This window comes from Chlamydotis macqueenii, chromosome Z (genome assembly GCF_036417535.1).
Source record: "Chlamydotis macqueenii isolate bChlMac1 chromosome Z, bChlMac1.mat, whole genome shotgun sequence".
NCBI lineage: Eukaryota > Metazoa > Chordata > Aves > Otidiformes > Otididae > Chlamydotis > Chlamydotis macqueenii.
Window position 1 is genome coordinate 44,937,834 of NC_141593.1, and position 16,737 is coordinate 44,954,570.

General features: G+C 35.4%; 1 protein-coding gene across 2 annotated transcripts in view; it reads right to left on the minus strand.

The window, feature by feature from the left end:
• The window catches only part of CNTNAP4 (contactin associated protein family member 4), a 262,043-nt gene that overhangs the window by 47,817 nt on the left and 197,489 nt on the right, over positions 1-16,737 (minus strand). The window contains exons 10-13 of one of the 2 annotated variants that reach the window (XM_086770060.1): positions 16,215-16,386; positions 11,870-11,976; positions 8,957-9,076; positions 4,563-4,760 (exon numbers count right to left, since the gene is read on the minus strand). In XM_086770060.1, coding sequence (XP_086626186.1) covers positions 4,563-4,760; positions 8,957-9,076; positions 11,870-11,976; positions 16,215-16,386 — 597 coding nt within the window. Of the gene's footprint in view, positions 1-4,562; positions 4,761-8,956; positions 9,077-11,869; positions 11,977-16,214; positions 16,405-16,737 lie in introns of both variants that reach the window. The other variant, XM_086770059.1, reaches the window with a different exon arrangement.

Below are 16,737 nucleotides of genomic sequence, written 5' to 3' on the forward strand. Positions count from 1 at the left end.
AACCTGATGAGATGCATCCATGGGTCCTGGGAGAAACAGTGGATGAAGTTGCCAAGTCACTGTCCATCATATTTGAGAAGTTATTGAAGTCTGGTGAGGTTCCCACTGACTGGAAAAGGGGAAACATAACTCCCCTTTTTGAAAAGGGAAACAAGGAAGACCCAGGGAACCAAAGGCCGCTCAGTCTCACTTCTGTGCCTGGCAAGATCATGAAGCAGATTCTCCTGGAAACCATGCTAAGGTACAAGGTAAATAAGGAGGTTATTGGTGACAGCCAGCATGGCTTCACTAAGGGCAAATCATGCCTGACAAATTTGGTGGCCTTCTATAATGGGGTTACAGTGTTGGTGGATAAAGGACAATCAACTGATATAATCTACCTGGACTTGTTCAAAGCATTTGAGATTGTCCCACATGACATTCTTCTTTCTAAACTGAAGAGATATGGATTTGATGGACAGACCACTCAATCGATAAGGAATTGGCTGGATAGCTGCACTCAAAATGTTGCTGTCAATGGCTCAATGCCCAAATGGAGACCAGTGATGAGTGGCATTCCTCACAAGCTGGTACTGGGCCCAGCCTTGTTTAACATCTTTGTCAGTGACATGGACAGTGGGATAGAGTGCACCCTCCGCAAGTTTGCTGACAACACCAAGCTGTGTGGTGCAGTCAACATGCTGGAGGGAAGTGATGCCATCCAGAGGGATTTTGACAGGCTGGAGAGGTGGGCTTATGTGAACCTCATGAAGTTCAACAAGGTCCTGCACATGGGTTGAGGGAAGCCCAAGCAGAAATACAGGCTGGCAAGAGGACATATTGAGAGCAGCCCTGAGGAGAAGGACTTAGGGGTACTAGTAGATGAGCTCAATATGAGCTGACAATGTGCGCATGCATCCCAGAAAGCCAACCACAGCCTGGACTGCATCAAAGGAAGCATGGCCAGCAGGTGAAGGGAGGTGATTCTGCCCCTCTACTCTGCTTTCCTGAGGAGATCTGAGATCCTACCTGGTGTACTGCATCCAGCTCTGGAGCCGCCAATGTAAGAATGACTTGTTGGAGAGAGTCCAGAGGAAGGCCATGAAGATAATCAGTTGTCTGGAGTACCTCTCCTATGAGGACAGGCTGGGAGAGTTGGGGCTGTTCAGCCTGGAGAAAAGAAGGCTCTGGGGAGACCTTATAGCAGTCTTCCAGTATCTAAGGGGGCCTATAAGAAAGATGGGGAGAAACTCTTTATTGGGGTCTGTTGTGACAGGACAAGGGGTAATTGTTTTAAAATAGAGGGAGGTAGATTTAGATTTTCTATAAGGAAGAAGAAATTTTATACAATGAGGGTGAAGAGGTACTGGAACAGGTTGCCCAGAAAGGCAGTAGATGCCTTATTCCTGAAAACATTCAAGGCCAGGTTGGATGGGGCTCTGAGCAACCTGATCTAGTTGAACATCTCCCTGATCCTTGCAAGGGGGTTGGACTAGATGACATTTCAAGGTCCCTTCCAACCTAAGCTATTCTATGTTTCAGTGATTCTAATTCTGTAAATAGCTCTGCATTACAGTGCTGTGCTGAGCAAGATATCTGATCTACACAATTTAAAGGTGATTCAGTCAGGTCTTCTTTAGCTACATTCACTACAGTGATCAGTGTGTAAATATAACCCTAATCTTGCACCACTTACCAAAGTTTTTGGATACCTACATGCACCAAGAATTTGGAAGGAGTGGCTGACGCTCCAGAGGGTCATGCTAGTATCAAGAGGGACTTTGACAGGCTGAAGATAATGGGCTGACAGGCACCTCAGGAAGTTCAACAAGAAGAATTACAAAGACTTGCACCTGGGGGGAAACAGCCATAGACAGAAATATATGCTGACGGTCACCTAGCTGGAAAACAGCTTGATAGAAGAGGGCTTGGGGGTCCTGGAGGACACAAGGTTGAACAAGAGCCAGCAATGTGCCTTTGCTGCAAAGAAGGGTACTGGTATCCTGGGTTGCATTAGGAGGTTGAGGTGTTGCCAGCAATTTGAGGGAGGTGATCCTTCCCCTTCTTCAGCACAGTTGAGGACACACCTGGAGAATTGTGTCCAGTTCTGGGCTCTCCATTACAAAAGAAAGATGGCAGTATTGGAGAGCGTCCAATGAAGGGCCACAAAGATGATTAAGAGACTGAAGCATCTCTTGTCAAAGTATATAAATGCCTGAAGGGTGAGTGTAAAGACTAAGACAGGCTCTTTCCAGTGGTGCCCAGTGACAGGACAACAGGCAGTGAGCATAAACTGAAACATGGAACATTCTTCCTGAACACAAGGAAACACTTTTTCACTGTGAGGGTGACTGAGCACTGGCATAGGCTTCCCAGAGAGATTGCGGAGTCTCCATCCTTGGAGACATTCAAAAGCTGTCTGGTAAAGGTACTGGGCAACTACCTCTAGGTGGCCCTGCTTGAGCAGGTGCATTGGATCAGATGACCTCTAGACTTCTCTTCCAACCTCAGCCACTCCATGATTTGTGATTCTGTTATTCTAAGACTGCAAAGTCATACTCTGTTGCTGATGTGTTTCAGATGCTGAAAACAACATTGATTTTAGTGGATACACTAGGAACACTGGTCACGAGTTCACTGAAAAAAAGTACCAGCATGTATTTTTTTAAAAACTCCACTTTCTTCTCCTTGTAGGTGAGACCTAGACCTTCAAAAGCACAGAGCAATCTGTATCTACAAAGGGGCATCTGCTGCTTCTCTCAGAAACTTTATCTGGTTTTACTGTTATTGTGACTGAATAGGTCAAAGAAGATCTGTCCTTATTAAGTCATCCAGCGTGATCACTACCCTTGAACTAAAAAAGGGCAGATCTAAGTTCTGGTATGTAAAAATCTGATTTTTATTTTAAGGAAGTTATTTAATTAAGAATGCCAGAAAAGATAAGGCAAAGTTAATACATCCTCTGAGCAGTTGTAAAAATGTAGCTTTGGCTGCTTTCAAACAGAGAGGGAAACGTAAACCGTAAGTCTCTTTAATAAGTGTGGTTATTTCATTTCCATGTCACAAAACTCAGCATTGCCTTTTTTTTAAGTGTACTCACTTCAGCAGCCAAGACTGACTATCACTAGGTCCTAGCTTTCTCTTACCTCAGAGCTCTCTCTTTCAGAGCAGACTAAGCCCACTGTTCAGAGGAATGGCAAGTTGCACTTGGTACAGTCTGTGGTAGTATTTAAACAAAGATTTTAGAAAATCTGTAGAACTCACAAGTAACTTTCTCATGCCTATTTACTCCTAGCATTCAAAACTCTAAATTTTAGATGGTTTAGTGTAATTGTGATTGCACGCTTTTAGCTCTCTAAGAAAACCTGTATTTCTATGCAACCTCATTGGATCACACACACACAAAAGGCGTGTTTTATTGTGTTTTGTTTGTTTGTTTGTTTGTTTTCGCTTAATCTATGCAACAATTGATAGACAAAAGAGATTAAAAACTTGAGGAGTACAGTCTTAAAGCCCTCTCCTTGGTGCAAATCGGGCTTTTGAAAATCTAAAAATAACTTTAATTTGGAGTCTGTAGGTGAAAGGGAGTCTCTGTGGGACATCTTAAGCAGTAAGTTAATCATTTATTCTGCAGAGATGTTTTTGAGCAGATATTTCCAGAAAGAATTCTAGTCTAAGAAGTTCAGTGATGTTCATGATGTAATTAAGGAGAATGACTATGTAAAGAAAGACTTTAGAGACAGAACCAGAGACTGTTGCACTCAGAGGCCTACTCTCTGCTTACTAGGAAGGAATGCCAAGAAATCAATTTCAACATTTTCAGAGGTTCTGGTGGACAAGTCAAACAATTTATCTTAGCTTTTAAAAAGACAAAAAATAATGAGATTTTTACTTCTACATTATTTGGAATACTTAGAATGGATTTTCACTATAAATTCTGTTAACAGCAACTCTGTGTCAGTGAGAGGTAAGATTTAAGTAGACTACGTAATTTCATTTTTCTTTAATTACATCAGAGGATCTCCATTCATTTTTCTTTTAAAACAATTATACTTTTGCAAATAATCCATATTTTAACTATTGGGTTTTTTTTTTCCTATGAATGCTTATATGGGACAGTGGAAATTTAATGTTATTGATGCTTTTTGTCAAGCACACACAAGATGTACATTAAGTGTTCAAAAACATTCAGTGACAAACTTCTGCTCATATCTATACACTAAGTTGTATTCTTTCAAAGAGATATTTCCTCTGTAATTCCTTCATTAAAATTTAAAAATACCTGAAAGGCAGACCAACAGGAGCTCTGCTAGTAATAATCTCTGTTAATTTAAAAGACTTATGAGATAAATTAATTTTAAGAGCACTTAATTCTGTGAATGAAGATAATTAACTGACATTTGTGTTTTTCTGGTTCAAATATCTCTTGGCAACTTACAGGAATCTGAGTACTAGATATTTGAAGTAGTCCAGTTCCTGTAGTAGCAAAATGCCATACACTTGATGATAGAAATAAATACCGTTAGTATCCAGTAACACAAAATGCACTATGCAACATAATAAGATCTATCTGCTTTACTTACCTGGCTTATCTAAAAGCCTTGACTTTTTGCAGTGGTAAGCAAGCTCCTGTTCGCAGTGCTCTGCATGGTTAATTGTAGCCTGAAGTTGGTCTAAGCTGGCAGAGTACTTGAAAAACACAGTGTAGGGGTTTTCTCGATTAGCACTTTTGACTCTGGTTAGGTTGGTGTTGTTGTGCTGTATAATTGCCCACGTTGTATCTTTCAAAACACATGTAAAAAGTAGTAAAGAATAGAAGTCGTTGCATAAGTTGGTAATGGAAAGAAAATGCGTGATGAAATCAACCAAAATGTAAGGTGACTTTGATCACAGAGAGTCCTTTTGGGCATATGAAACAGAGACATAAATCACTAAGCAAAAATGAAAACTATTAATCATTGTTTCTATTTATTAATAGATTACTATACCATGACTGTAACAAGTATTCAGCTTGTTATGATTGTTGAATAAGGAAATAGTAAGTGATGACACCCAAATAATTGTCTCCAAAACAAGATCTAGCTTATTTGATAAATCAAAACAAAAGAATAGAAAGAAATAGTACTTACTATTGTTACTTGTCCCAGACTTAAACTGTTGTAAAATAACTGTAAATTCTATCCTAGAATCTATCTAGCTACAGTATGTATATCACTATAATTGGAATTAATTCTGTGTGAGAAAATGACCTACAGTCATTTTCTGTTATACAAAGAAGCATAAGTAGCTTGTCAATAGTGTATTTACTATAAAACTCTGATTACATTTAAGTGAGTTATTCTAACCATCTGGAATCAAATAGTAGTCACTATTTGAAGTAGTATTCAAAACCTGTATTTAGTCAAGGACTAAGAATCACAGCTTCCAAAGTTCAGTAGAAAGTTGCTTCGAAACACCTGACATAATATTAATTCATGGCAACTACTGTGGTATGCACACCTGATTTGGTACTGTAACATAATGAATTACTAGTTCAGAACTGAGAGCTGCATTTCCCTAAAAAGAACCACATAGAGCTCTTAAGTTAACTTTTGGCTCTGCTACTGCTGGGTAAGGCAGCTACTTACTTCATTGCATTGTGTAGACAGGCCTTATGTAAACTGGGGACATGCAAAATATTGCCAAAATATTTTTTCTAGAAGCAGTTGAACTGTGCCTGTAAGAGTTTTTTTTTCAGTGATTCACTAGTAAATATTCAATACTTGAAACTTTATTTCCAGAAAAAACATGTTCCAAAGTAATGCTCTTGTAATAAAAGAGCAGAAAAAAAAATTGAACATAAATACACATACAATTCAAATAATTGAATAACAAACAATATATTGCACGTTTATAAAACATATGTGGTAAGATGTGTAGTCTGCTGTGAAAAACACTTTCTCCAACTTGGAGCCGAGTTGCTTACACTAAACCACAAAACAGTTCAATAGCATTCCAGTTATATTGATACTTCAAATATTCTTTCATTTTAAGTCTTTTAACTTTCTACAGCAATTATGGAATGCATTTTTAGTTGTAAAAACTTACTACAATACAAAACCACACAGATCAAGAAGTGAAATTGACTTTACAATACTTATATGAAGGCATTACTTTAAAAGCTACTAAAGCCATAGGCTAAGTACTATGTATCTACTTCGAGACTAGAAAAATATTTTTTCTTGTACACTGAGACACAGGAAGGGTGAAACTGGCTGGGACCATAGCATAGGAATGCATTGGTCACTCTGTCCTATGGTTTGCACACAAGGAAATGTAACATCAGACCCTCCATGTTCTTCAAAGTATAAATTGCCCTAAATATTGGTGGCTGATAAAGGCTCATGTGATTTTGCTGTTTTGTGCTTTTGCCAAGCCCCTTCATCTATAAGTAGGAAAGCACTGATCTTATCCTGTTTCAACTTCCACTTGCAAAGCCTGTGATAGTCTGACTCTCATTACTAAAATCCACTTCAAGCTAGAGGGGAACAGGCTGCCAGTTAAAGTGAATCTGGGCCAGTCAAGTCAAGCTTAGATTCATGTTCACTGTATTCTTGTATCTTAATGGCCAATGCAACTTCAGTGGACATGAGAAATATGTTTTTTTCTAACTTGTAGTATTGATGATTATATTTCTGATGTTCTAATAGTAGTATTTCTAACTATTTAACACAGTTGTATTTTATTTTATTAGCTTCATATAGGCCACACATGGATGGCATTATAAGACATTTATAGAGATAAAAGAATTCATGGTCACTTAGAGGACAAATATCAAGGTGAGATGCTTATTCAAAAAATATTGTATTAAAAGGAGCCTATTTATGTAACTTTTTATCATTGATTAACAGTTTTGGGTCAAATTATAAAATTTTATTAAGTACATGCTCATGGTGTCAAACAGCTTATGACTGGAAATACAGCAAATTTAAATTTCTTTTTCTATATGCACATGCACACAGACACAAATATATTTAAAGGCTATGCTGACCATAAAAATTAAGACAAACAGGTCAGCTGTCAGACTCATCATCACATTCTCAAATTTACAAAGAAACAAAAAAGCAAGTCACTGCGAAGTTGGTCATCTTAACTGGCAGTGTGGACTGTAGGCTTTTTATTCTGAAACTGACCTCCAAGAATAAAACCAGGGAAAGGCACCTTCCTGCCATCTACCTGAACACAGAGCCCCATGAATGTCAAAAATAAGACAGTGCTGTAAGAAATGTCAGCATCTTCCTTCCCTGCCTCTGAAAACTGGGAGCAAAACAAATATGTAAGATTCATTCTGTCAGGCTGCATCTTGAGACGAAGAAATGATCAAAGAGGTTTTCTTAATGTGGTGAATAAGGAGTGACTGAAGAAAACAGTAACAGCTGTTCATGGACACACAAGGATAAATCAGACATTGCACTGTACCTTGGAGGGTTACACTCAATTAAAAAAATTGTCATCTTTCTGCCATGATTCTTTGGTCTCTTTTAGTCTCACAGGACACTAGGATATTTCTTTTTAAGGGCATGTGCCAATCTGAAGCATGCCCACCATGAGCTAGCACAGTTCACTGTAAAAGTCAAAGTCAGGAGCTGACATAGTAAAAGTAGTTAAATTGCACAGACTGATTGAAATGATGAGAGTTCTATTATTTCAACAGGTATAACAAGTATTCTTTAGATCACTGTGAAAACGGATAAACTCTTTAACAGGGCTTGTGATAGGAGGAGGGGTAATGGTTTTAAAATAGAGGGAGGTACATTCAGACTTGATATAAGGAAAAAAAAAAATTACAATTGAGAGTGGTGGAACACTGGAACAGGTTGCCCAGAGAGGTGGTAGATGCCCCATCCTTGGAAACATTCAAGGCCAGGTTGGATGGGGCTCTGAGCAACCTGATCTGGTTGGAGATGTCCCTGGTCCTTGCAGGGGGGTTGGACTAGATGACCTTTAAAGGTCCCTTCCAACTCTAACTGTTCTATGAATCTGTGAAAACAGACATAACCATGAATTGTTTACACACAAACATCAAAAGCTTATGACAAGATTTCTAAGTCAAGTTCTCAACACATCAGACATAACCTAAATCAAATTCAACTGTAGCTTATTTGTGTAGTTATAACTGTGTAAAATATATTTTTGTCACATAAAACAATGAAATGTTTCCATCATTTTGGCTGGAAAGCAATTCAAACAAACAGAGCTAAGTAAAAAGAAAAGGAAATAAATAAATAAAACAACAATAAATTTCAAAAAGTCATTTAAATGTAAGCTTTATTGAAAGGACATATACCAATAGATATACATAGACAACATCAACTGGTTTGATAAAAAGCAGACTGACCTCAAATTCTCATATCTAAAACTTCTAATGATATAAATGGTCAGATTGAAAGAACTCGGTACAGAAGAGGAGGCAGAGTACCTGAAAGTGAGACTGTGAGAGTCCCACTGGTTGCATTTGCATTCTCCAATAGATCTACTTGCAGTTTAAAAATAGAGGGTTAATATCCATATTCCTCATAAGAAAAGCCAGTTTGAATTACAATTTTTCTGAAGGCTACTCCGAAAAATCAGTAATTTTCTTATAAAACATAACTTATTTCTCATTTACTTAAGTGTCCTCAGGAGGTTGTTACTTCAATGAAAACAAAGCTCCTCCCCAAAAATGAACTAGTATGACATTGTCTCCATAGGGAACATATCGCATTTATGCAAAGCACAAAAGGAACGTAGTGTTACCTGCACAGCCTAAATACTGTTATTATTCTAATTTCTCTGCCTAATTCTTTGCCCAGTATCCTGAGCTAAGGAGTCACCTTGTTGTGCATGTATACATTAAACTCACGAGCTACGGAGGTGCTTCTTACTTGATAACTCATGTTTCAATATAATAAGCATGCATACAGACCCAGCTGTGAATTAAGGCAGTTTATCACCTCACCTGTCATATTACAGTACACAAGAAACGGTCCCAAGGGTCCACTTCCATCTGAATCAATATTGTAAAAGCCTGAAGTGTTCCCTCTGTGCTTATAGGCTTCACATGATTGCTCATAGATGGCTGTAAAAGAACACATTCCATCACAACTGTAATGGTATAATTTTACATTTTATTATTTTATTTTTAAAAAGTGCATGGAGCCTGTTAATGGGGAAAAGAAGCTCTGTGTGTTCACTGCTAAGGAATACAGAAGAAATCACATAATCAAAATTGTACCTTCATTTGAATTTGTAAAGTGCATTCGGTTTTATTTATCAAGGAGATCAGAAGGGGCATTTTCAAGTGTTTTCTTCTGTATTTCAAGCTGGAAACTTCACAGAGGAAAATATGAAACGTGGATGAGTAAATGGTTGTAAATACTGACAGGTAATGTGAATGTCAAGAGTATTACTTAGGCCCTGGTAATTAGATTTTAAGGAAACAAACACTAACTACCTCAACCAAATTAGATTGTTGTTGTTATTACATGAAATGGAAGGCAGGCAGTGTTTCTAGGTGTTCTGATTGTCTCTTGCCATTTTTCTTTTTTTTTTTTTTTTGGCATTCACACTTCTTACTTTTTTTCCCTTTTAAATAGAAGGGCAAATGACTTGTCAGAGACTGCAGTAAAATAATTAAATAAGTAAAGACAAAATGACAGGTCCTTGGTCTCACATCATGTATGCTTTATATCATTCAGGAACTAAAGAACTGTGATGACTTCTTTATGATCAAAAACCTGCGAAAAGGGACTTATGAGGCCACCTCTGTGCTTAAAAAAAACCAGGAACCACTGATGATAACGCCACATTAACCTAACTTCTCGTTTAACCATTATATTGCTATCAAGCAGGCATACTGTTCTGGTCTTTCTTTTCAAAATTAGACTGTGTGCTCTACCAGTTATTATAAAAAATGGAAAACAATCTGCTAAAAGAGCCATTAGATTCAGGAAAAAAATAGTTTTCAATGCTATACAAATAAAACCAAAACTCTGTAATAATTAACAGTCCAGAAGATTTTTATCTATATAAATTCAGGTGTTTGGGTTTTTTTTTAAGCTATAAAGTTCTAGTACAGTAATCCAAAAGAAGTGATGTTTTCTAAAAAGAAGGTTGTTTTTGGAAGAGTGTGATCTCTGTATTTTTTGCCTGATGGTTACTGAGATTATACGGCAATGCCTATCAAAAAGAAAAACAATTCATTCAGATTGCTTACTCTATGAAATATTCAGAATGCATAATTTGTGTAACTTTCAAATGGAATTTTATGATTCCTTACAGTAAATAGTCTTAGTTACATTTAAACATGACAAAAGGGATTCAATTATATTTGTATACAAATATTTTGAAATCAGTAACTTATTTCTAGGTTGATAATAAAAATAATGTTTATTTTAGAATTCAAGGAACATTTTTTTATTTTGAAATTACACAGAAGTGTGATAGCATGGCCAAAAATTATCCTAGGTTCTTGATTTGAAATCATTATTAAAATGACTAAAATAAAGTACTAAAAGTCTTCCATTTTATATCCATAGATACAGCATTTTATTAATCATGAGCAAACATTCTAGAAGGCTTTTATATGTATTTTTGACAATGAATAAGAGTTCAATAACTTTTATCACATTATTACATTTCCCATGGAGTCCTAATCATTAGGAAACCATGGCCTCCATCTGTCCTCATACAAGCCATCAGTTGATTCAAAATATGATTTGTCAAATTATAATGAATCAAATCACCTTCATCTTCACTTTGGGCTTGTCTTAGTTTTATATTATACACTGTTCAAAAACATCTGTACTATTAGCAACTAGTACTAGCAATAGTACTAGTACTATTAGTACTATCTGTACTTTATTAATGCAAATTTTCTTAAAATTGTTATTTATGCCACTGTGTTCTTTACAACTGAGGCATAGATTCCTCATCCCTGGAAACATTCAAGGCCAGGTTGGATGGAGCTCTGAGCAACATGATCTAGTTGAAGATGTTCCTGCTTTTTGCAGGGACAGTTGGACTAGATGACCTTTAAAGGTCCCTTCCAACCCTAATTATTCTATGATTCTATTACAGGAAAAGTTATCACTGTTATTGACTCTGTACAAGTAAGATTTAATAGGCAACCTTCTAAAATGATTTCTAAAAAAATCCCAGGTATGTAGACATAGATTCTTCTCATACAATCTGCCAACAAGGATTGCATAGCTTTTATAAGGGCAATTTGTATGGACAGAATTTTCAATCTGATCATTAAGGTGGTCTTTGGATTTTTTAAAAAAGTTTCCTGTAAAGTTTCATAAGGGTTTCTAGTTATTAAAAGCATATAATGAAGGACAGAGTAATGATTTACTCTCTTCCAAGAACATGCTTAAAGCAGTACAAATGTGGAGCATCTCCTGCTAAATTAGATAAGTTACTTTCAATGAGGGTTTTGTTTTTTTTTTTAATTTCTCCTAATCTATTCCCTGATTCAATAATCTACATAAACCCATATTTAGGGCTTAGCATGTAAAGACCTTTGCACATGACTGTAGTCCCATTGTCTCTAAAAGAAATAATATTAATTGTTGTGATGAATAGAGATGAATTAAACACGTCTAAATTATTTTCTGATTCGGAAAGTGGAATTATATGGATAGAAGAGGATACTACTGACCACCTCATGTAAATTGTGAAATAGAAACAGATAAACATTAGTTTTACTGCAACAGATTTTGAATTCTCAAGGACCTTCCTGGAACCAACTTATGAATATTTACATGACTGAAAAAATTTCTAATACAAATGATCAAGACAAATATATATTTTCGTGGTGAAAAAAATAAATTAGAAGTAAAAGCATAGTCAGAAAACATCTTAGACTTACGATGGTGGCAAGTAGCTCCTTTGTAACCAGTATTGGCACAGTTGCAGTAGAAGCTGCTCCAGGACTGTGAGCATTCACCACCGTGTTCACAGTAATTAGGCAAACACCTAAAATGAAAAACAAAGAGCATCTGCACTCTCTTTTCTATTCATTTACATGTTACTTGTATTTATGAAGGGGTGCAAAATCATGGAAAAGAAGTCTTCAAGCTCATTGGGGAAGATGTCAACACGATTACTAGAAAATTGAAAGAATTTCCCTTCATCTGTCCCTCTATTATTTTTTTTACTATAATAAATATATTAATTATGCAATAAGCCTGTGAGAACAAAAAATATTGTAAGATGCATAATTGTTACTTATTACCATTCATATATCTGTAATTCACTACAGGTTGATAAACCAATGCAAGGTTTACATGCAGGAAATTCACTGGCAAGTTTTGCAACTAATAGGATTTCTTCAACAAGATGTGTTACAACAAAGTGGCATCATAACAGATCTCTTTCTATTCATCTAAAAATAACAGAAAATATTTTTTAAAATCACATAACAAATAAAATTGACCATAGTACCTGAGAGCTATTTCTTATTCCAAAATAGCGATTACATTCTGTTCTAGAAAGAGTGAAATATTCAGTATGTCAGTTCCACCACAAGAGGAACTAGTAAAGCTAGTTTTCATTCTGGTAATATCAGCAAAAACCTAAAGAATTTTCGTGGCTTTCTTCTGGATTTACAACGGTTGCAAAGAACATTTGCCTATAACTGCTTAATGGTTAAGAGTGAAGCAATATACTTAAGTATAAAATATTGCACAAGATTAAAAAAGGTAAAAGTTATCCTTTTTATAAACACAGCTGAAAATATAATGAAATACAGCGGCACATTTTAACCAATTATTAACCAGCTTTTCACCTGAGAAATTAGTTAACATTCTAATTGCAGTGAGTGTATGTGCATATATATGAGTATGTGATACAGCTCAGGAAGTATAAAAAGGCTTTATTGTTGATACTATCCACAGAAAAAAAAAAGATAACAAGTCCACTAATATTCACAGAATCTTAAAATACCTTTTATTTCACTCAAGAAATCTTAGGAGGGTATTAAATTAGGATTGTAGAAAGTCCAGCAGTTTACACATCTGCCCTATGAATAATTCAGGACCTTTACACATTCACTCCTCCTGACTCTCAGAGAATTTTATCTTCCTTTCATGTTTATAAACAAAGATAAGCAGAGGCTTTCAGAGAAAGGAAAAGAAAAAAAAAAGTAGCAACAGGCAGAGGAAGTAAAGTTATATAGGTCACCTGTTTCACCTGTTTTAAAGGTAATAAGTGACATTTTTTTTGCCAGTGAAAGAGCTGATCTTGTATCTATTATCTCACTCACAGAACATATTTCTAAGACAAGTCTGTAGAAGATATATGTCTAAATGAACTCTAGTTTGGAACATAGGAATGAACTTTAAGCACTGGGCTTACAATTACTTTGATATTAAGAACTTTGTTTGAAGGACTTGAATAAATGTGCATAGTAATAATTCTTAGAATAAATGCTTAATTTTGCTTTCTATGGCTATGACTAGTCATCAGTTATTATAGACATACATGTCCTCTAACATAACTGCCATTCAGGACTTTCAGTGCATCCTCTGACAGCTGCTCTGCTTCTATGTATTTCAGTCATAGTTTTTCTTGTCTTATTCCTTTTCAATAAAGACATCATTATCCCTGAACTGCACGTGATTTACATGTTCTTTGCTTGTATTGACTCCCTGTCCATATTAATTAATCTTTGTAATAGTGTTCAGAACATGAAAAACTTAGATGAAATTGATGATGCTTGAAGCAACTTTCATAGAAGTGAAAAAAAAATTCAGAGTACAATTTAAATCTGCCCTCTGTTTCAGAATGTATAATAGAAAGTAGCTACTAGGTACACCAAAATTAAGCTATAATTATATGCTGTGACCTTACCAAAAGTAAGAATTAGAACAGTGATTTCTATGAGAAAACTTATCTTCTAACAAAGAGTATTTCTAATATTAGAAAAAAAAATATTTCTAATACTTCATCTGTAAAAGGTGATTTTTGGATTCATCATCATATCTGTTTCAATCAGAAAAAAAAAAAAAAAACAAAACAAAAAGCCAGTTGATTAAGCATTTACCATGTAACAGTTATCATATTGTAGAATCATAGAATGGTTTGGGTTGGAAGGGACCTTAAAAATCATCTGTTTCCAACTCCCCTGTCATGGGCAGGGACACCTTCCACTACACCAGGTTGCTCAAAGCCCCGTTCAGTCTGGCCTTGAACTTTCCAGGGATGGGGTATCCACATCTTCTCTGGGCAACATGTTCCTGTGGCTCATCACCCTCATAGCAAAGAATTTCTTCCTTTTGCCTAATCTAAACCTATCCCCTTGCAGCTTAAAGCCATTACCCTTTGTCCTATCACTACATGTCCTTGTCAAAAGTCCCTCCCTAGTTTTCCTGTAGGGCCCCTTTAGGTGCTGGACAGCTGCTAATATTTGATAACAAACTTTTAAATGATGACATCTAAAAATGATACATGATTTAAAACAAAGGCAGTAGGCTAATAGTAATAATAAACTAACATTCAAAGGAGAGCACTGATCCAGAATATGAATATATTTTTGATAAAAAATGAAAAAATAAGAAATTCATCTGCAAATTATCTGTTAATCACATTTTTTTTAATACACTATCTACTTATCATGGTTCCAAACTATGGCTAAAAGATATTTTGAAAAGAACAACTATTTGCTGCAATTTTCATTATTTTTCTTTCTTCAGTCTCCAATGATTAAAAAAAAAAAAAAAAAGAGACAGAAAAATATTTGAAAACTACCCTGGTGCCAGTGTCATTTTTTTTTTTACATATAAAACCATTTATTCTGTTTTTTGTACAACACACTGCTGCCAGGACATCAAAGGCAGTAACTCCTCCTACCAGGAGCTGGGTAGGACTTGATGTAATTATGATAGATTCATCTGGTACTCCCTCCTCAGAGACTAAATGTGCTAACTGTGTAAGGCATTTAGAATGACACTGTGTCCTGTAAAGTTATTTTGTCAGTGGTTTATGTATAATTAGTAGCTATTAAACCAATATATATTGATAAAGCTGAGACCTGACGAGAGAAAATATATTAATAAGAAATATATGAAGATAATTATTTGCATACCCAAGAGGTATATAAGCAACGGAACAATATAAAGATATTAAATAACGAAAAGGCTAAAGAAGAGTAATGTCTGGAAAGAGTCATAATAATTTAAGCAGAGGAGGATGAATTGGTACATTCATGGAACTGAGAAAATATAAAATAGGAAAATGATAGGGGTTTTTCTTTGTTCAAAAAGAAGAACATGTAATAAATTATATCTCAACCAATAAATGTATGATTAACCAACGATCAGTCAATGAGGATTTTAAACCCGATAAAGTAAAAAATACTCTATATAAGTTAAATACGTTTAGATATATAATTATTTTCAGTTTATTTATTATTGCATATTAATTCAGATCACTATGCAAACATTAATTTTCATTTGTGTTCATGCACTTTAAATATGTAAACCTGTTACATATAGTGGGCCATTGTTTCTACTAAAAATGTCATCAGTAACTCCAGAAATTGGGTCATGCTTCACTATTGAAATTGGACATGCAAAGACTTTCATAAAGACTCCAAAAGGAAAGAATTGGTTTGTTTGCCCTCAGCAGTAGGGGGCATATATATCATTGGGAGCACAGTAGCCAAAATGCTGATTACTTTAGCTTATGTCAATCAAAGACACATAGAAATCATTGTAGGAAGAAAATACTTTCTCTCAAATAATACGGTGCACAAGATGATACAAGATACCTATTAGAAATTGTTTAATATACCTAAGCAATTTTAATATTGGCAAAGAAGAATGTATCTTATCATCTGGGATTTATGGTGAGATGTAGAATTAGTCTGATAAAGAGAAATGTGAAGTTTGTTCCAGATTATGAGCTGCACATATCAAATGGAATGAGACTGTGTAAGGAAACTGGAAAAAAAGCAGTCCCTGGACTAAGCTAGCACAAGATCACGAAGGATTTTTAAAAAATCAAATAATTTTAACCCCAGTTACTCTAATTTTATTTACAGTGCATTGAAATCTAACTGCTGTGCTATCTATACTGCATTTATTCTAAACTTTTGAAGTCTTATGAAAGCAGCAGCATGCCATTTTGTAAGCCTTCTGTTGTCATCAAGTCAGTACTGGAAAGAAAATATTCAAATAAATAAATAAATAAATAAATAAATATTATTTTCTTACCTGTCTATGATGCCACATAAATCTATCTGAAGGTCACTGAAATTGCCAAAAATATTTTGCTGAACTGAGATCATATCCACTGCTTTGTTACCAATGGAAATGAGTCGCATGCATCCTTGAAAACCACCAAATGAGGTATTACATTCAGAAATGTTTGCACTGTTAGGGCAGCCTGAAAGAAGCATAAAACCTCGAGTTGAAAAAAATATTTTATTGAAAAATTTATATATTCCAACAGTAGATTGAACTTTGATAAGCTGCAGATGTTGCAAACTTTGTGAGTGGAAGACTTTAGCTAGAAGCTGTTCTGATCAGGCATGGTACTGCAACTGTAAATAAATATTTCTGTGTAGTCTTACTGTTTTTTAAGCATCTGCAAAAACATCACTAAAAAATTGCCTAAAGGATAAGCCAAGCAGCATTTCAAAGTAATAGCAGAATAAAGTTTTGAACACATTGACTGACTGACCTTAGTCACAAAATATTAGGTTACAGTACCAGGTGCACATGATTTGGACAAGTT